At 35.7% G+C, this 20758-nt stretch overlaps 1 protein-coding gene across 6 annotated transcripts in view; it reads right to left on the minus strand.

Moving 5' to 3' along the window:
- WDFY3 (WD repeat and FYVE domain containing 3) overlaps positions 1-20758 on the minus strand; it is a 268490-nt gene that overhangs the window by 53134 nt on the left and 194598 nt on the right. For 4 of the 6 annotated variants that reach the window (XM_053922587.2, XM_053922591.2, XM_053922589.2 and 1 more), the window contains 10 exons: positions 19526-19625; positions 17322-17482; positions 16049-16278; positions 14822-14931; positions 13060-13242; positions 12026-12183; positions 10910-10987; positions 9360-9587; positions 2551-2604; positions 165-333 (listed from right to left, as the gene is read on the minus strand). In XM_053922587.2, the coding sequence (XP_053778562.1) occupies positions 165-333; positions 2551-2604; positions 9360-9587; positions 10910-10987; positions 12026-12183; positions 13060-13242; positions 14822-14931; positions 16049-16278; positions 17322-17482; positions 19526-19625 (1471 nt within the window). The remainder of the gene's footprint in view (positions 1-164; positions 334-2550; positions 2605-9359; positions 9588-10909; positions 10988-12025; positions 12184-13059; positions 13243-14821; positions 14932-16048; positions 16279-17321; positions 17483-19525; positions 19626-20758) is intronic. The other 2 variants (XM_053922588.2, XM_053922590.2) reach the window with 2 other exon arrangements.

Here is a 20758-nt window from a genome sequence, read left to right on the forward strand (position 1 = left end):
TTTAGTTTTAGTACAGACATTAATTTTTAAGTAGGGTGAGATGGTATAATATTTATGGGTACCTTTAAGGTTGGCCCCACCATTTACAGCTGCTCACATTTTCCTGTAAGTTCAAACACAAGGACTGCTCCAAATGATTTTAAACTAAAATCAAGAAGGCTGACCTTTGACTTTGGCAATAGTGTCTTCACCATGCTCTGGTTCTTGCTGAGTGGCTTCACCTTCTGAAGTCTCTACAATGGCATCTTGTACAATCGCTGGATTGCCAGAGGCTAGCCGCATGTAGTATTCTTTACTGTCATAACTTACGGCTCTTCTGTACCTAGCAGGTTTCTAAGAAGTAACAAGAGAAAAGAACTCAAATAATTATCTTCAAGAATTAAAACAAGCTTCTCAAGGGAAGGCATGGTGTCAAGACTTCTTCGTGTGTCACCTTTTTTTTGTTATGGGATTTTTAACAGGTTTTTAAGTACACAGTAAATCCACAGATTTTTGGGTTTTTTTTTTATTTTTAAATTCCCTTGATTTTGAAAAGACATATATAAAACAATATTGGCAGTTTTGTTCTTTCTGAAATAGAAATAAATCATCTCTAGCCAAATAACTTCACATTGGTATACTACCACCTAACTAATGTATCAGAAAACCTCAGTATCCAGGAGAGTGAAGAGAATGCCCACTGTGAGAGAGTGTCAGGTTCCAAGGAGATGTTTAGCCTGTGAGGGCCCTGGAACTGTGCTTCCTCCCCAGTAAGGTATGTAGGTCAGGCCTCGAGGGCCAGCCATTCAGCTGGAGTCATCTGTGTGAGTGTTTATTTCAGATATTTGGAGGTAGAGACTCAGAACTGCCCTGTTCTTTCACATGTTCCCAGGTCTCTCTGGCACTCTGGAAACGGCCCAAACCTTCCGAGTCCTGACCTAACATGGAATCAACCAGCTTCAGGCCAGATGGCGCGCTCTGGTTGGCCTGCCATTCCGAGGTGGTATCTCCCATTTGTTAAAACATCATCATTGTTTATTGTGCAGAAGAATGTGACCCATAATCTTACTAAGTATATCAAGAACATATGTAAGTCCATTTTCAAAAAGAAATTTATAACCTAGGAACATTAGAAAAAATTTAGCTTTTTGGCATGATACAGCATTTCTTTTTCAGGATAATTAATATTTACCTTAAAAACAGGTTCTCCAATTGACCTAAGCCTGTTTTTTAAAAAATATAATACAATAAAAAAACATCTAAAATTTTCTACAGAAATGTAAAGCCAGAGGAAAAAGTTTATATGTACAAACGTTCCTCAACCAGAATTAGACTAAGATTTAGGATTAACAATTAAGAAAAAGATACATGCTTTAAAATGTTGCCTTTGTAAACATTATTTTACTTCTTCTTTCCTATGAATAAGAGCATGTAATTAAAAATATTCTGTTGGCCTACTCTTCAAGCTCAGGTAGTCAGTATGCATTGTCTATGACAATGCTACTTCAAGCAAGACCTTTTTAAAAAAATGATTTCAAAATGAAATAGTACACAAGTGTCCAGCTGGCTGGAATATAAAATAATAAATCAATTTTGAGATAAAAAGATACCTATCTAAAGCCACACTGCCCTTAACTTCAGGCAGAGACAGGGAATAAAGAGAGCCACAAGCTAACTAAAGAATGATATGCCCACATGGAAACTGAAATCTATTACATAACATAGGAGAGTATTAAAATGATGTAAAATAATATTACAATTATGGAAAGATAAATCTGATGAGCAAACTAGTAAGAATATTGTAATGTTTTTGAAGTGAAAGAAAGGCAGTAAACTTTGTACTGTCACAAATCTCCTACGTAAGGTATAACAGTTATCTTCAACTCAAAATTATTCATTTTTAAAAAGATGAAAGCAGAGTTAGTGATGGGCAAGACAATGAATTAACACGTGGGACATCTACAGATTTAAACTTGGAACCATAAGCATTTACCCTAAATATTTTGTGGTATACTTCTGTGTTTTAAAGAACTACACTTTTTCCCCCCTGAATTATATATAGAATCTTCCAGGGACAAAAAAAATTATAATTTTTTTAACAAATTAAAATAAATTTAAATTGTATTTTCAAAAGTGATCATATGTTTTTAGTATATAATTTTAAAAGATGATACCCTTGCATTCTCAAAATACATAGTTTGTTACCTAGAGAAATGAGTAATTGAAAAAAAAATTTGAAGGTGTCAGGCTGCCCATTACTAACATGCGTCAGAACTTGTTAGTTTACGTATGAAGCCATTCACATTTTACGGTGAGAGCAGTGAATATTCCGCCTGTTAGTGAGCAGCACACAGACCCTAGGAAGCCAATTAGAGCAAAGCCAAGAAAGACTACAACAGTTCTCAGCATGAATGAAACCAACTTTTCAACTCTACAGAATTTACAGGAAGAGCAAATTTGAAGTCAATCTTTCAAATTAGTCTAATCTACCATGCACCAAAACAAAACGAAACAACCCCAAAACCAAAACTGCAAGTGTTTTGCATTCTTTTATGGTAATTTGTATTTTACCTTTTGAGGAATGATATCATCGGGTGTCTCAGGCTGTTTACTTGGGATCTCAGACTGAAAACAGGGTATTAAGTATAAACACATCAGAAAAAAAACATAAAGAACAACACAAAAAATAAATTTTTCTTGAGGACTGTATGGAACATGGAACATGTACTTGCTCAAAGAAAATTAACAGGATATCTTAAGATGCTTGAAATAATCACTGAGCATCCTGTATTATTGTTTCAATTATCACGAGTAGTTTTAGAGTGAAACTAAAATACACTAAAATTCTCAAAGCTACTGAACAAGACATATGTAAAAATCACACAGACATGACTTCAGTGAATGTGCCATGGTCACGAATGATTTACAGGCAACTCTTTATATGGCTTCAAAAGGAAAACACTGGATAACAGAATCTAATACTAGCTATTATCTTCCACCTACCTCTAACTGTGCCTATCCCCCAGCTCTGTTTTGTAAGAGAAGCAACTGGTTGAAATAATTATTTATGGTACCCCCACACCACAGAAATCACTAAGTGCTTGTTGTTAAAAAAAAAAAAAAAAGTCCTCCCGTAAAAGCCTAAGGTCCTACTACTTCCTTCACTACCTTCACAGCTATAAGCCCAGAAAGGCTGAAAGTAGAAGGCAGACTGGTTCATCAGCCTCCAAACCAAAAGTTTTTTTTATAAAGAGTATTTTTAAAGAACTAGGAGGCTGCTTTATACTTTACTCTCAGACTAAAATCCTGATTTAACGAGAAGGAAATTTCTGTTGAGCTGTAGTATGTGGCATATGCACGTAAACACACAGAGAGCTACAGACAGACAGACAATAATGCACCGAAGAACTACTGCCAATTTTCCTTGCTTTTCATGGTTTCTACCTGAAGATGACTTCTACCATCTTTCCCTACAGTAAACATGAGCAGGCAAAATACTTTCACAGATGTTCACTTCCCTGGGCAAAACAAACACTGGACTACTGGGCATACTTTGAAATACCTCACATGGTTTTGGCAAACCTTTTGTTTTCTTTCAAAGCAAAGTTTTAAAAACATACCTTATATTGAAGAATAATCTTTAAAATATACACGCATGTTCTCTATCTTGATAAGAGTTTGGGTTATACAAGTGTATACTACACATCAGTTAAAACTCACTGAATGGTACATGTAAGATTTGTGTGTTTCAATGTATGTAAAATTTACATCAATAAAAAATTATAAACAAATATTGAACTCTACTGATATATATGTGGAAGATTCTGCAACTCACTTGAAATTTCTCAAAAAACAAGACAGAATGCTGGATAGATATGTGATAAGCCAATATAACAAAATGGACCAATGGCTATTGTCAAACTCAACTCTGATATCCACTATATATCCCCCAACCAGATTGTGGGCAAGGTCTGACCTGTATGCTCTTGTATTTTCTCTGCAGCATATGACACAGCGCTGCTGGTTTAATACATATGTGCTCACTGACCCAATGACTAAGTAAAGTTCTTATTTTACTAAAAGGTAGTAAAGCATTCAATAGCTTAGATATGTGTTATACCAATAATTTTAGTATTACCACAGCTCTTTTTTTATATATTGTTACAATTATGTTTACATACAAATCTCAATTTCTCAATGTCAAAATTTCTAGAATAACTTTTTAGTTCCTTTACTTTGAATTTTTCTATAATGCTGGCAATAGAATTTCCTGAACAAGTAGTTTAGTTTCTATGAGTCCTATGACATCTATATATCATATAACAATATACGTGGAGGCGGCCATAAGAGACTCCCTTAATCAGAAAAGGAACCTTCCAGCAAGTTTTTTACCCTTCTGCCCTGAGAAGCCCAACATTAATAGGTAGGCGCTGAAGATTTTATTCCAAAGATATTTGCAAGAATAGTAAATTTTGTATGAGATTATTATGCTGTGAAAATAAGGGGATTACAGAATTAAAACCTGGTTTTAATGATTAAATATGTTTTTAATCACAAGACATGTAATCTTCCTTCCTTCCATAGGATTCAAGGTAATAAGACAATTGGTTTAAAATAACCAGATTTTATATTTTTATCACATCCAAGGCTCACATCTTAATGTCTATAACCACTCAATGTCTACAACCACTGATGTTACCATTTACGTATGGAAACATGCTATAATTTAGTTTAGTTGTTTCAGTTATGAAAATATCCCCCAAGGAAAGTCACAGTGCAGAGACAATAAATTATTTTCATGTAAGAATACAGAATTTTCCACATATGCCAATTTTTCTCAGGACATAATCATTACCACTGCTGCTTTTTTTTAAAAAACATAGTTTTAGTTGAGAAATTTCCAAAGCTTTTGAATCTGTGGCAAATAAAATACTAAAATATGTTCTATATTCTATAAACAAACATCCAATTCAAAAATAAGAAATAAAAGTTCAAAACTTAGAATGGGTACGTTATTTTTTATACCGTTTGTAATAGTATTAAGGTTTAAGAAAAAACTTTAATGACTAAGAAAAATCCCTTGTTTCATTTCTAACACATCAAAGATTTTAAAACAAGAAAATAACTTTTTAATCATCACTGTATTATTTTAGCTTAAGCAACAAACTATGAAAGTAAATGTTACTTAGAAACAGTAATTATTGTTAATCAGCAAGGCAAATAATCAAACCACTTGCCCTCGCTCCACATAGAGCCTACTTACCTATCAAGAGGCCTCGAAAGAAATTTTTAGGTTGGCACATATCTATTACATTGCAAAAAGTACGGGCTATATTTTATAAAGATTCATGCAGGAGGGCACCACATTTATAGGAGCCGAAAGGGAAGATAGATTAAGCTCTGCCTCTGGGAGGCAGCATTTTAATACAGTTCAGGGTGGAGCTGGATTTACTATGAAGCAAATAAAGCTTAAACTTAACAGCCCTCACTTCCCATGGGCTCCCTTCAAAACCCTGGAAGCAGGGCTGGCCCCAGTAACTTCACACTCATACCTTTGTACTCCTTTTCTTATAGAGTCCTCCCCCAAGTTGTACAAACATCAGGCCCCACAAAATATGGCTTTAGTCCTTTTTAGTGGAAACATTTCAGAATTAGGAAAATTCTACAGAATGAACAGGAAGCAATAGATAAAATTTGAAACTTAGGAAGTGAATGCTGGTAGTCAACTCAATAAAAATTTATAAAGTTCTGGGTACTCTGCTAGCATTAAAAAGTCAAAGCCTAATATGTGGTTTCTGTCGGAAAGAAATTCACTATTTACAGATAATGTCACGAAACCAGAGAACATCAGACAGAACTTTTTCTTTTTCAAAAATGATTCAACTTCTGAAGAACTTCCAACCTACACTCATTGTATATATTACTCCACTACTTGGTAGCTGGGATCTCGAAAGAGTTTCTTAACTTTTTTAGGTTTCTACTCTTCATCTGTAAAATTGGGACGAGAATACTGACTATACTTCAAGGGCTGCTAGAGATGTAAATAAAACTGCATCTGTAAGTATTCACTCTTCTTTTCTGATTTCACAACAGAAATCAGTGGGATAGCACTTGCTTCTAGTTTTTGGAATTTCTTTGCTGTCAACATGCCAGATTGCACATTCCATAAAACAAAAGTGGATATTTAATGTCATGTTATTAAACTAGCAGAAGTTTTTAAACTAACAAAAGCAAACTATTCTTTTAGAAAACTTCATCCTCGGAGACAAACCTAGACTTGGGCATGAATTCTGCATTCTGTAATCATCTCCTCTGTCCAGCCGCTCCTTCCTATTAAAAATGTATCTCCTACCTTGGTTCTCTCAGTATGTAACCCATCTGGTTAAACACTAAGTTCCATAGGGTACATACCTACTTCTGAGAGTGTCTGTTTAGATTTCACAGGCTGGTGAACTCCTTTGCATAGATAAAATGCTAATGATTTATTAAGGTAGTAAGTGTAAACTCTGAATAGGTTATTTTGTTTTTATCTGATATAGAAAATCAAATATAAGTCTGTAAAATAAATGACACTATAAAGGATTGGGTATGGTAAAAAAAAACATGGTTATATAACTTAGAAAGTATGTACCTCAGTGAACTAACTATAGACAGTGACTTATTTGCATATTTAAGAGAGTATACTTACACAGGGCTTGGCAAAAACATGTTTACAGTTGTTCATATGGAAAATAATACAATAATTAATAAATAATAATACAAGAATAAACGGTTTCACATACTCACCAACTGTAAACCTACTTCTGCTCCACTCTGTACTTTAGTATTCTTGAATGGATTTAACTTAAACAAGTATCAATTCAATAAGAAATATGTTATCAAATCAGGCTTAAATTCTTAATGATTTATTTGGGGGGAAAAGATTAAAAATTAGAGAAAATATTGCTGGTTTGCTCTGACAAAAATAGGTGCTAGTGAAAAGCTGCAAAAATATGGGTTTAATTTTCTCACAATTATAATTCCTTGGTATTAGAAATTCTGTAGCATTTTTAAAAAATATATTTATTGATTATGCTATTACAGTTGTCCCATTTCCCCCCCTTCACTCCACTCCATCCTGCCCACCCACTCCCTCCCACATTCCCCCCCGCTATTGTTCATGCCCATAAGTCATACGTATAAATTCTTTGGCTTCTGCATTTCCTATACTATTCTTACTCTTCTCCTGTCTATATTCTACCTACCATTTATGCTACTTATTCTCTGTACCTTTCCCCCCTCTCTCCCCCTCCCACTCCCCTGTTGATAACCCTCCATGTGAGCTCCATTTCTGTGGTTCTGTTCCTGTTCTAGTTGTTTGCTTAGTTTGCTTTTGTTTTTGTTTCAGGTGTGGTTGTTAATAACTGTGAGTTTGCTGTCATTTTTACTGTTCATATTTTTCATCTTCTTTTTCTTAGGTAACTCCCTTTAACGTTTCATATAATAAGGGCTTGGCGATGATGAAATTCTGTAGCATTTTAAGTTATAGCTGTACCACGTATGACATTCTTGACAGCACTGAATAGCTTTGAGAACAGTAGACTTTAGGGAGCTATCTTGAAAAATCATAAGTGGCTATATGTTAGCAGGTCTACAACCTACATTCAAAGTAGCATCAGGACAGAGGTGGAATCAGTGAATACAAGTAAATGAAGTCAGGGCTTTGGCAGAAGAAAAAAAATTGGAACAATGCAAATTGCTTCACATTAGATTATCTGAACTACTTATTAAGAGACCCATGTTTCAAGTCTCTTTATAAATCTTAGTTTTGAAATGAAGTTTTTAATAAAACATAACAAAACGTTACACTGGGCAAGCAGTTGGACTTTATGATCTCTCAGATTTCTATTAACCAAATACCCAAGAATAATCATCCCAATATGTTCTTCAGTGGGTGATTCTTTGTAGTGATATGAGTTTCTAAGTGGGAATAGGAGTTACACTAGATTTATTTAGAATACTTTGTTTTAGAGGCAGCTAAAAACTAGGGTGAAACAAAATATGAAAAATATCCCCTAGTAACCTTTCTGTCCAGGGATAGTTAAGCACAGGGTGTGGTCACGTTCTTGGGGAATCTTAAAATATGTTTTTCCAGACAATCTTTTTAAAAAGTCAGAATTTTTTTGAAATTTTAAATGACATGAAAGGAAAACATGAGAATATGTTTATCAATAAGAAATACGGATGTTTAAAAAGAAATCACGAAACACTAAAGTCAGGGGCTCTCTAGAGCAGCCCTGTCCAGGATAGTAGCCACTCTGAACAGAGGGTGCTGTTAAGAAAGAAATATACACTGCATTTCAAAGACAAGGTACAAAAAAGTAAACTACCCCATAAATAATGTGTTTATAATCGATTACACACTGACACAATAAAAAAAATTAGGAGACTGGATGAAACTACCTCTTAAATCTCCTTCCAATTCCCACAGCTGTGACTCCATGACAAAAGTGAATTCTAAGGAGGAGGCCACTGTTCATTTTGTAGGCAAAGGATTATTTTTGGACACTGACGAGCTGAATTGCTAATTAGAACTGTTATGAGGATTCTCACAATTAAATTCAGTAGATGTTATAGTCCTGTGTTTTCTCTTCTTAAATTTGTAGTGATTTTATTGGAGAAGACAGTGTTTTCCCATATGTAAATACATGATTCCTAAGTCATTATCAGCTTACACAAATGTTTTTTTGTGAAAAATCGTAAAGGAAGGTTTGGGAAGTATAATTTGTCTGTATAACAAGGAACTAGGGCAAATGCTGTCTTTTAAACCCACGGAGTTGGAGATGAAGCTTCTTAACATAGCTGTAAAGATCTGTATGTTCAGGCTATTGTTCTTTAGCTGCTCTTGACATTTTCTCAAAGAATACTGCTTAGTACCAATATTCATTTTATTCACTTAACACTCAATCATGTAGTGCTTATTTTGTGCCAGGCACTATTTTAAGTACTTTTCTAATTTTAACTAACTTAATCCTCCCTCCTAACAGCTTTTGAGATGACACCCTTATTTTATCCCTGTTAGGCTTAAGGAAACAGAAACTGTAAGAGGCTGAATGACCTGTACTTGGTCACCCGGCAGGTGGACGGGCAGAGGCAGGTTTTAAATCCAGGCAGCCTGGCTGCAGACTCTGTGATCTAAACCACTCCACTATGATGTCTCCCTGTTTCACTGCTGCATCTTTTATTCCACTGCCACCACCTGGATGTTATCAATTTAATATAGTATACCGAATTTTCAAAATTTGATACTTTAGGTAATTGACTTAGTAAGGAAAGATGCTTGCAAAAGAGAAAAAAATAACTTGAAAGCACTATTACAAATGTTTAATTCTGATACTCACCGCCACATTTGTCTCTTGTTCCGTTTCTGGCATGTAAGGGTAATGGTTATAAAACATATCATTTCGCACCATTTTCTTCCTCATCCTGCAGGGCCCTTCTGTCATCTCCAACATCCATTTGTCTAGATGGGAACCGATGGGGGGGCCCCACAACCCTCGCTCCCGCAACAGTTCATACTCAATTTGGCACCACTCTTCTGTCACGTACTTCAAGGCGTTTTGCTGACGCTTGGAAGGAAAGGGTCCAGGTTGGTTTTTGAGTAAAAGCAGGAGTAACAAAAGTCTACTAACACCTTAGTTAATATCTGTAAAACCAATCCTTATCATTTCAGTCAATATATAAATCTACACTTGTTTATGGTTAAAGTAAGCTACCAATTTTGTGAAAAGGTAGGGTTTTGTGGTAGTGCAAGGTGATTATTTTAGCCCCAAGTAAATGACCAGGCCTGTATAGGGTAGGGCGTGAGTGCAGCTGAACAGTGAGTTGAAGGAACTGTGTGACTAGTGACCAGGAAGATGCTAACATTACTTATGAACATATGTTGAAATGGTCAGTGTAAGTTACTGAAAAAACATGGCAATTTAAGGATGAGTCCACTCCCACCCCAAAACTGCAAAGCAGCTACGAGAGCAAATAGGAGAAAATCTAGGAAATCAGATAAAAAAAATATTGCCAATACACTAGATTACTGACAAGCTTTGCATCATTTCCAAAGATTTTAGGTAAAGAATATAAACATGCAGCTCTGATAGGGAACTTCACCTAAAACTTTTTAACAGTAGATGGTTATAACTTATTTAATGATTTGTTGAATATACATATACAATCTAAGTCTAAGGATAAAGATCTCTTTCTATAACCAAGAGAAAAGCTTACTGAATGAATAATCATAAAATTATATGATATCATAGTACTTATGCGTTCTGGGTGGGTAGCGGAGTTCCCTACAATAACTAATTTAGTGTTACGACCATAAAATGTTAGCACTTTATCATCCAGAAATCTTTAATAGACCCTGTAAACAGTTGTTTTGGAAATAAAATATCTAGGATTAAGTTGCAAAGTAATAATCGATTCACCAACAAGCTTTCATTGAGTTTATTTTTTACTGACATTATCACCAAGTGCCTGCAAGAAAACAACTTTATTTTTAGTCCTTTATGTTTTAGAATTTTAAGAGACTTCTCAGTAACTTTGATGCATATTTTCACAATCTCCTTGATAAGTCTGAAAGACAGGGATCTGTATTTTATTTTAATTTTTATTAGGAACAATGCTGTATATCACTCTTGAATGTAAACAGGATCTAGCCGTGCTGATTTCAAATTTGCTGATTTTTTTAATGCAGTTTGCATTTAGGAAATTCAGAATTTCTTTCTTAAAACCAATAGCCAAAGTAGCTATTGGGAGGGGTAATTAAAATCATCTAACAATGAATGCAGTTCCCACAGCTTATCCTTAAAATGGGTAGGAAAGTATCAGGAGAAACAGAGTCCTGGCCCACTCCAGCAACGTGAAAAGAACCATCATTGTGATTCGGAATTCTTACCTCCTGATATTCCTTATACTGTGTGTCCACTAAGTCACGAACAACAGCGATATGTGTGAACATCCACTGAGAAATCTCCTAATAATGGATGGAAAGAGAAGTTTAATAAGACAGGTATTTCCTGGGAAAAAAAAAGTTAACTGGCCTTGAAATTAATGCTGAACAATTAGTTAAAAATTCTGTGAAAGGCACCACTACAAATAAACACAAAAAACTCTGGAAGATTACTTACATGAAGAAACTAATGGAGGATGTGTGAATACAAAAACTCACACCCTGCCCCCACCCCAATGCCCCGTTCAGGGACGTGCTTGCTGCCCCGCTTGCAGGAATGCTGTCAGTACCTTCAGGGATCATCTTAGCTGCAGAGAGCTGCAGGGCACCCTACATCTGATGACTGCTTGATTTGGGGGTGAATAGGATCAGCCATTTCAGCTCAGTCCAGGTCAACTCTGTCTGGACATTTTGACCCCTAAAGCTCTATTTAGGGTGGCTGAAGCTGCCCTGGACCTGCAGTGTAGCCTGACACTTTCCCCTGACCAATCCTGCTCCCGTCTTCTACACATAATGACCACAAGGGCACCCCTAATAAACTCCTGCACACCATGCTCTGTGTGCTTCTGGGAGAACTCGGGCTGACACGCGGAGTGACAGATACACTGTTTCTCTCAGACCCTTTCCCACTAAGACTCTGGGATGGGAAAGGAAGTATGATGAGGAAGAAATTAACACTGAAGTAGATGAGTTAAAAAAATCAGTCAGAGGTACACACAGTAAGATTTCTTTTTAAAAAGCCATTTTGTTTTGCCACTGCTTTAAATTATAATTATCAGTAACAAAATTACTGAAAGTTTATAAAAATTATCAATATCTGAATCTCATCTTATGTCCATTTATAAAATGGATGTAAATCTACAACACACATCATGAAATTTTTCATAATAAAATGGGAGAAGTTCCCATAGTCTGCATTATTTTTCTCTTCTAAAGCAAAAATGTAGAAAAGTTCACTTCAAATCATTTGCTTGTACATGTTAAGTGTGTTATAAAAATATTACAACTCAACACTGAAATATAAATTTCCAATACTATCATCAATGAAACTAAACAATGTACCTGGGTGGAAAGACTGTGTTTATTGAGACCACTTTCTTTCCGGTTCCTTCTTGATCCTGTCAACTTGGAAAGACCAAAGCCACTGCTGACTCGGGACAGCTTGGATTGGGTGGTGGGGATTAAAGCTTCTCCTCGACTTATGCATTTCTTTTCATGGGCTATGAAATTAAAATTAGATTATTTTATAATTTCTCCATGTATTTATTAGTCTTATTTTTAATTCTTTTGTATCATGGTGACAAACCACAATTCTGTAGCAATCAAAAGCAGCTTACAGCACAGACACAGATAGTTTCTTAGCTATTACACATTTACTTATTGGTGATCTTGGATAGGGATAGCTGCTTGACAATTATACCAGTTGAATTTACATTTGGTTGCAACTTCATAGCTCTCCAGTAATATGCAAATTTAATGAAATTGGTTTCTGTGTTCATATCAATTCACAATCCCCTGACTAAATCTTTGGTGCTAGGTATGCTTTGGAATTTAGGGTGGTTTGAATTTTAATAAGACAATATGGTACATATCCTAAATATTATATAATACTACCAACAGGGTCTATGGTGGTGAGCCATAATTTAACACATTAACATTTCTACACAAAACACATGAATATTCACACCAAGTAGAATAAATAAATATAGGTTAGTTTTTGCTACTAAGTGAATTTTGGGACTAAGTGAATAATGAAAAAACTGGGTTTGGGGGGTTTTTTGAACTTGAGAATTAAAGATGGGGAACTGTAGACCTTATAGCCAAGACGGTGAGGATACTAAATCTGCGAGCAGTGTATTATTTTCCAAACTCATAGATGCCTGATATATAACACACCTTAGATTTAAAAAAAAATCTGGGAAGAAAAACCCTATCTTGGCATAATCATTCTACAATGGATTATATTGTATTGACTTTTACTTCTACTGCTGTCAAAATAGCCTTTTGGAAAGTTTTCATTACAAATCTAAAGTGCACCCATGTTCAACAGCCATGTGTAAATCTCTTGGTCACATGATCTCTGTAGACTTTCTCACCCAAATGATTCTGCCAGCACTTCAAACCAGCTTCTTCAATGAGCGGCCTTGCTATAGCTATGTCCACGTGGCCCCTTTCATTCATAGGCAGAGTGACTTTGAAAAGCTCCTCCAACGCTTGTTTCTTACTATGTATCAATTCAGTCCAAACTCTATTGACAGCTTTTATGAGAAGCTGACGGCCTAAAAAGTGGAAAAAAAGCAATTGATCAAAAACACAATATAAAGTATTTTTCTTCATGAATTTCATCTAAGAATTTAAAGTATAATACTTGTCAAAAAAAGAAAAAAGAAAAGAAAATACTTCATATCCTATCCAGATCAGTAAAAGGGATTATTCAGGAACCAAAAATGTGGTTGGCTACTTGGATAACTAAAAACAATGTTATGTTCATGCAAAAGACTGTATTTTTATTTATAAAACTGGAAATTATATACATATTTCATTATCTAGCTTCTTTTATATAAGGAAAGAACATATCCCTCATTTAAAATTTTTAGACCTCAATATTTAAGGTAAGCTCAAAACTAAGTTGTTCTTTCTTTTTTAAATTTATTTTTTTTCTGGTCCATGAAGGAATAAATTAAAAGGGTAAAAGGCTTTTTTTGAGCTGAAGGTTCATAATACACTAATTCATAACAGTGTTATTAGCATTCTGATTAAAATAAGATACCTAATGAAACCAGAGAAAGATTTCATTTTCACCCTTCTCATTACATGTATGGGAAGTTCCGAGATCTTGGTGAGGGTGCAGCACAGAGCGGCTATCGCAAGTGAACACTGCTTAGGAAGCTATTCAATGGGAGGAGTTTTTTGGGTTTTTTTAAAGTTGTTCTTGAATATTTTGCAAAAGGAAAATATAAATATCTTTTTAAAAAGTTTTTAGTATTAAATTCTCTCTTGCTTTGGAGTCCTTGCTAATTTCTCTGACCCCTGCTCTAGACCAGCCAATCTGCAGCAAGCATCAGGGTCAGCGGGAGGTCTGACTCAGTAGTTCTGAGTGGGGTCAGAAAGTGTGCTTTTCTAACAAGTTCCCAAGTGATGCTGATGTTGGTAGTCTGAGAACGTTGCTTTGAGAACCAATGTTCTTAACTGTCAGTTCCTTGAGGGGTACAGGGGAGGGGGTGAAAATAATCACTGTGTCCTCAGTGTCTGGGGTTCAAGAACTTTTGGTGAAAGAAGGCAGAATAAGTTAATGCTTAAATGTTTGAAAGAATGAGTGCTGGACTTCCAAAGCATAAAATCATATGCAAAACTACCACACTGTATTGCTGGGGAGACAAATATAACTGTAATTATCTCATCTATTTTACTAAACAATGTGGTAATAAGAAATCAATCCACCCAAAGACTTTCATCCATAATAGAAAATCAGCAGGAAAACTATATTAAAAATAGAATAAAAAGAAAAATGATAGTACTGACAACTTGTCTCAGGCAATATTTACCTCTAATGTAATACGCCTAACTCTACCAATAGGCAGCTCTCTTTAAGGTAAGTGCCAAGTTAATACCTGCACTATTAATTGTGCAAATGTAAATATCATTAAGTCTCCCAATGTTACTACAAAATGTTGAGGTCTAGCAATATCAGTGGTTATGGTTTCCCCACCTTGGCATAGGACACGCACAGCCACATGATGGAATATGTTGGTGGGCATATGAGTGTATGTACAGGTATGTCCTACTGGGAGACTGGTTGTCAATGTTGTTAATTAATGAGTGAGAAGGAAAGGGGAAAAAGGTGAGGTACTAACTAACCTTCACTAATATCTTGGCTGTACCCACCATCTGGTTCAATATCAGAAGGGATCATAATGTGCCATGTAGTCATGCGGGCTTCTGCTTCCAGTCCAAATCCATCCACGTTGCTGAAAAATTAGTCAGTTTAAACTGTTTGAAGAAAATGACGGTAGCCAAAAAACTCTAACAACTATTATTTGCAGACACAAGGCTGGCTCCATTACGAAGCTCCATAATTGACAGACATATGCTCAGCAGATGCACAAAAAATCCAGTTTGTAATAAAAATGCCATTTTTAAGGGGTGTGCTCACAAATCCACTTGACTAAAAGTAACTAAACTATAGCATCAAGATGGACATCCTAATATTCAAGATGCTTTTTGATGAACATTTTTACCTAAAAATTACAAAAAGTTCATTTAAGAACATTCTCCTCCTAGGCCTGTTCATCCTGCCCCCTCTCCAGTCTCGTATTGCAACACTCTTTCCTCTAGCAGTGGCAAAGTACTTGCAGTTTCCCCAATGTGCCACATGCTTCCTTCCCTCTGGGTAAACACATAGGTGGCTCTTTCTTTCTACATCACTCTTCCTTGACCTCTTAAGAGGGTTAACCACTTCCTCGACCATTTTCAAGATGCAATTCAGCAGGTGCTTCTTCCAGGTTAGGGACACCTGTTACAAGCTCCCAAAGCACCTTGCTTCTAGTTTCTAGCAGAGCACTCGGCACACCTGACTGGGCTTGCTTAGTTAACTGCCCAACCCTTGAAGACTGAATGCTCCAAGACCCTGACACAGGGTCCCTCTTGCTCACATCCTTGCTCACATCACTAATTCAATGCCTGGACACCAGCAGGCACTAAAGTAGTATCTGTGAAAGCAATCAATGGGAAAATACTAATTTCATTCATTTAGTATATACCATTGTATTTATTCATTGCATTCTTTTCTTTTTACTCCTCTTAACTTCCAACAATGTGTGTTATTTACTTTAAAAGTAAACTTTTTAAAATTATATATGTGACATATGGTGATTAATGAAATATTTAAAGATACAGAGAATTAAAGGAAAATACTCATTTCATTGCAAAAATGCAACACTTGTCTTTTACCTTTTGCATGAAGTTTTAAATAAAACAGATTAAAGGAAAAAGAAATGTTAACAGTGATAAAAATAAAACAAAAAGTTCTGGTGAAGTAACATCAAAGACAAATTCAAGGTGGCAAACTGAACCTAAAGGAGTTACCTTCCCACATGAAGATTAATAAGGCAGTGAGCCAGACAGCTGATGAATTCTTGATCATGGTTTCCAGGTCCCAGGATCAAGTTCCTGTTTACAGTCAGGACCCTGAGTGAATCAAGGAGAGCTACTTGCTGTGGGACAGTTTTGTGTGCCCGTGAAAACTGGTACAAGATGGTCCTATTGAGGCAGTGATAAACAGCATCCAGCGACAATCCCTGTGATCTTCTCTTTGACTAAAGGTATGAAAGATTCTTTATTCAGTACAATGGCCAAACATAAAAGATCTGCTTATCATTCACACGTGAATACTCACTCAGTTTGTTATGTACCAGATGACATGCTAAGTACTGGGGTGCTAAGTTAAAAAATATATAAAGCTCTTGCTATTATTCAGAGTCCAGGAGATACTTAAATACAATTTATTTCGACGAGTGCCATGTGAAACCACATCTGCCACTGAGGAGAGCTGCCGACACTCCCGTGGGGCAGAGCAGCCTCCCCAAGAACATGAGAAGTGCCGCCAGGGCAGAGTCTTCTATCGCACAAGTTCTGTTAGGGTGAATGATCTCTACTCAAAATTACTGAAAAAAATTACCTAAAATTTTTAGTAAAAAACTTTGGATATTCCAGTTTCATCCCCTCACTTGAGAGCTTTTCTCTTTAGCTTAAATACAAATTTAATTCTTAAAAGAATTCTTAGGAGACAAAAAAAACCTTATGCACCATATGCTAATAAAACATGATAATAGTATTGTAGTATTGTCTACTTTCTACATTAAGTATTGAATAATATTAATCACTCTTGCCAAACCAGGCCAATATTCGTTAGTCAAACTACCACCAACACACATTAAAGTAACATCTTCAAAGGAACAAGGACCACAATGGACTTTGTAAAGAATCCATTACAAGAGAGAAGATTCCTTTGACATCAAGTCTTCATGCTCTATTAGCCTTTATACACTGATGTATCATTCTGTAAAAAACTTACCAAATTTTATTAACTTAAATTATTTAAATTAAAAAGAAGCTATCCAGGCAGCAAACAGCAATACCTGTGGGGAGATAATGAGTGCCTCCAGCTTGAGAAAACCTGACACCATCACTAGGGACACATTGGTGCCAGGTATGGTTAAGGGGGGAAAAGGGTTACAGGTCTATCTTTTTTATTCACTTTTAATAAGCTGAGTTTCATGTTAAATGTTAACATTCATTATCTTATTAGTTTTTCAATCAGAAAACATGTAATCTACAAGTAATAGTGACAATCGATTACCTGTGCAATTAGTTGAATTATAAAATCTATGAGAAGTTTTGATTCTTTGTTGAACATGCCTTGCCAAAGCTTGTCCACCACACGTTGTGTGAAGTAAAACACATTGTTCACCAACACCTGGTAGCTTCCTCCACTGGTAATAGGTAGAGATGCATCTTCCCCTAAATTCCAATAGAAAAAAGATGTCTAAGAAAATTGCTATCTACCAGCGTAAGACCAGATCCTCAAACAAACCAGGCAAAGGCAAAATGAGTACATCTACTACACTGAGAAATAAGACCAATAGCTATTATGTGCTACTATCAGAAAATGATGTTCATGGCTAGAAATCATGATAAGTGTTGGAAGAATAACTTCCGCAGGATAAAAACATCACAGATTGAGACTGTGAAGTCTATTGCCTTAAGACAGTCTGTGATAAGCAAACAGCTCTTCAACTTAAACTATGAGTGACAGATGATCTTCATTTCAGAGAAAAGTTAAGTCAGTTTATTAGCTGTAAATTGATTTTGTAAACTAATAAAGGGTAAAACAAACCATTAAACAAAACCCTCAACTTCGCAGTAAGTCTTTAATAGTGATGAAGCAATGTAGGCAGAACAGAGGCTCAGACTTGTGAATAATAAAGTGCACTTAGTGTGGTGGTCCAAGGGCTGCCGCTCGCCCCCTCCATGTCTGCTACAAGCAATGTCTCTTTTGTAAAGCTATCCCCGTGTCTTCAGGTTCTTGCTAGGTACACAGTGCTTCTACTGCTTCAGGACTAATTCTCTGAGCTCTTCTCCTTCACCAGAATGCCCCCTCTAAGCCCATCCTTTCTAGAAACTCTAGAGCCTCTGATAGGTGATTATTCCCACCACACTCTAAATTACCACATTATGCAAAACTCTTCATTTTGTATCTTGACATAGTGAAATAAAACTACATAAATAGTACTGCAAGTGATAAAAACAAAGGTTGACTTCACACAATGATTTGAAAGTTGCATGATAAGTCAATACTAAAGATTTCTTGGCAAATTACTTTGCAAAAAACTGGTAATTTAATAACATGGAGGCTCTATGATTAATATTACTACCAGGAATTCAAGTAACAAGTATACTAATTGTTACTTTTCTTTCTGTAAATTTGATCCTTATTTCACATGTAAATATTAGCTCCACTGTAAATGTACAGATTTTATACTTTTATTGTAACTAGATAGAGACATTCTGAAAAAAAAATTAATGTGTTTTCAATCTATGTACTGGAAGCCATCCTAAAGAATAACATATACATACTTATGACTGAACAATTCCATTCATAGGTATATACTCAACAGATATCTATAAATATTGTACATAAAGAGTGGGGAAATGTAGGTTTACAGTTGTTCATATGGAAGATAACACAATGATCAATAAGTAATAATATGAACTTAAACTGCTCCACACACTCACAACTGTAAAGCTCTTTTTGCCATGCCCTGCAGATGTGACCCATACAAACATGAATATTTATAGCAGCTTTATTTTTAATTGTCTCAAGCTGGAAACTATCCAATACCCATCAATAGTAAAATGGATATATTTACTATTTATATGATGGAATACTACATAGCAATGAACTCCTGCTACATGCAACATGAATAAATCTAACAGATACAATACTGAGTGTAAGAAGCTAAACTAAAAAGGATACGGACTTTGTGATTCCATTTAACAAAGTTCAAAGCAGGCAAAATGAATCTGTTTTAGAAGTTGGGACAATATAGTGAGTTGTAACTGGGTCAGGGAGGAAGGGAGTTTCTGGGGGTACTGGTAATGCATTTCTGAGAGGTTTTATACAGGCATGTCGTCTGGGTGATAGTTCACGGAGCTCTACATTTATAAGTATTACAATGAAAAAGTTAATGTAAAAAGTACTAGATACTCATAAAAATTTAGCAGTTCATGTAATGCTGTTTTTAAAACATTTTTTTCCCTTGTCCTCTTCCTGGCACCTGGGGGTGCACAGGTGTGGACAACCACCTTAAGTACTTCCTGTTGTTGATCTTTATCCCAGATTCAAAGGAAAGAGCTGGATGGGCCTTTTCTTCATTATAGAAAAATATCAGTAAGAGTTGAAAATGCACAGAAAATAGATGAACCTAAAAAGGAGGTACACTTGGGGTTTAGAGAGAGAAAGAGAGTGATTATAAATACTTTTAAAGTGAAAATAAAACATACCCAATAACACATCAGCTGCAAGCAAATGGTCCATCACACTATCCAAAATGTAAGTCTGAAATTCTTTTTGCTGAGTTCTTGTAGATCTTTCAGGGGAAGCCTAATCAATTAAGTGTAGAATTAGAAACAGAACCAACTAAATAAAGATGAGGGCTCAACCATAATTAATTACTAAATATAACAAAGGATTAAAAATCTTACTGATAAAAAACACAAGATGATAAATATTCTTATTCCTTTTCTTTTATATTTGACCATAGAATTAAAAAAACATGAAGCAAAGATGAAACATCATCTTCTTTTGAATCAGTTCTTCCAAAAGAAGTATTCTAAATATTACAAATATAGAATATCTGGTAATCTATTTTTTAAAGAATAAGCTATCACTAAAGAGTTTTTTCTTAAAGATTTTATTTATTTAGCATATTTTTTGGACTATAAGACGCACCCCCCCAAAAAAATTTGGGAGGAAAATTGGGGGGGGGGGTGCATCTTATAGTCCAAATGTAGCTTACATTTACATTGGTGAAATATTATGTTGTTAATGTTATTAAATATTTTACCACATTTTTTGCTTTGAAATTTTTCCCCTTATTTTCCTCTAAAACTTAGGTGCGTCTTATGGTCCAAAAAATACAGTATTTTCAGAGAGAGGGGAAGGGAAGGAGAAAGAAGGAGAGAAACATCAAAGTGTGGATGCCTCTCATACACCCCGCACTGGGGAACTGGCCCTCAACAACCCAGGGCATGTGCCCTGACTGGGAATCGAACTGGTGACCCTTTGGTTTGCAGGCTGGCACTCAAACTACTGAGCTACACCAACCACGGCTCCATTTTAGAAATAAGGTAATTGAAGCTTCAAAAAGTTAAGTCACTTGGTCAAGCCACAAATAGGATTTCAAACCTGTTTCTTTGATGTCAAAATGCACAGTCTCCCCCGCTGTACCATACTCTTAACTCTACTAAAAAATCTCCATTTTAAAGTTAACCAAGGCACAAGGGCAACTGTGCTACAATTTGCTTACCAGTTTCAGATAAATCTGCCTGGCCTGCCTGACAACCAGGATGAGTTCAGAGCAGAATGAAGATATGGTAAGCACTATGATCTGCTCTGGCCTCTGGCTGTCAGATCAGTCTTCCTTGTGAAAACAGTGAAGCCAACATGAGTCTGCAAAGAATCATAGCCTCCTTTCTGAGGCCTGGGATACTATGCAGAACCTTCCTGTGCACAGT

The sequence above is a fragment of the Desmodus rotundus genome, chromosome 4 (assembly GCF_022682495.2).
Source record: "Desmodus rotundus isolate HL8 chromosome 4, HLdesRot8A.1, whole genome shotgun sequence".
NCBI lineage: Eukaryota > Metazoa > Chordata > Mammalia > Chiroptera > Phyllostomidae > Desmodus > Desmodus rotundus.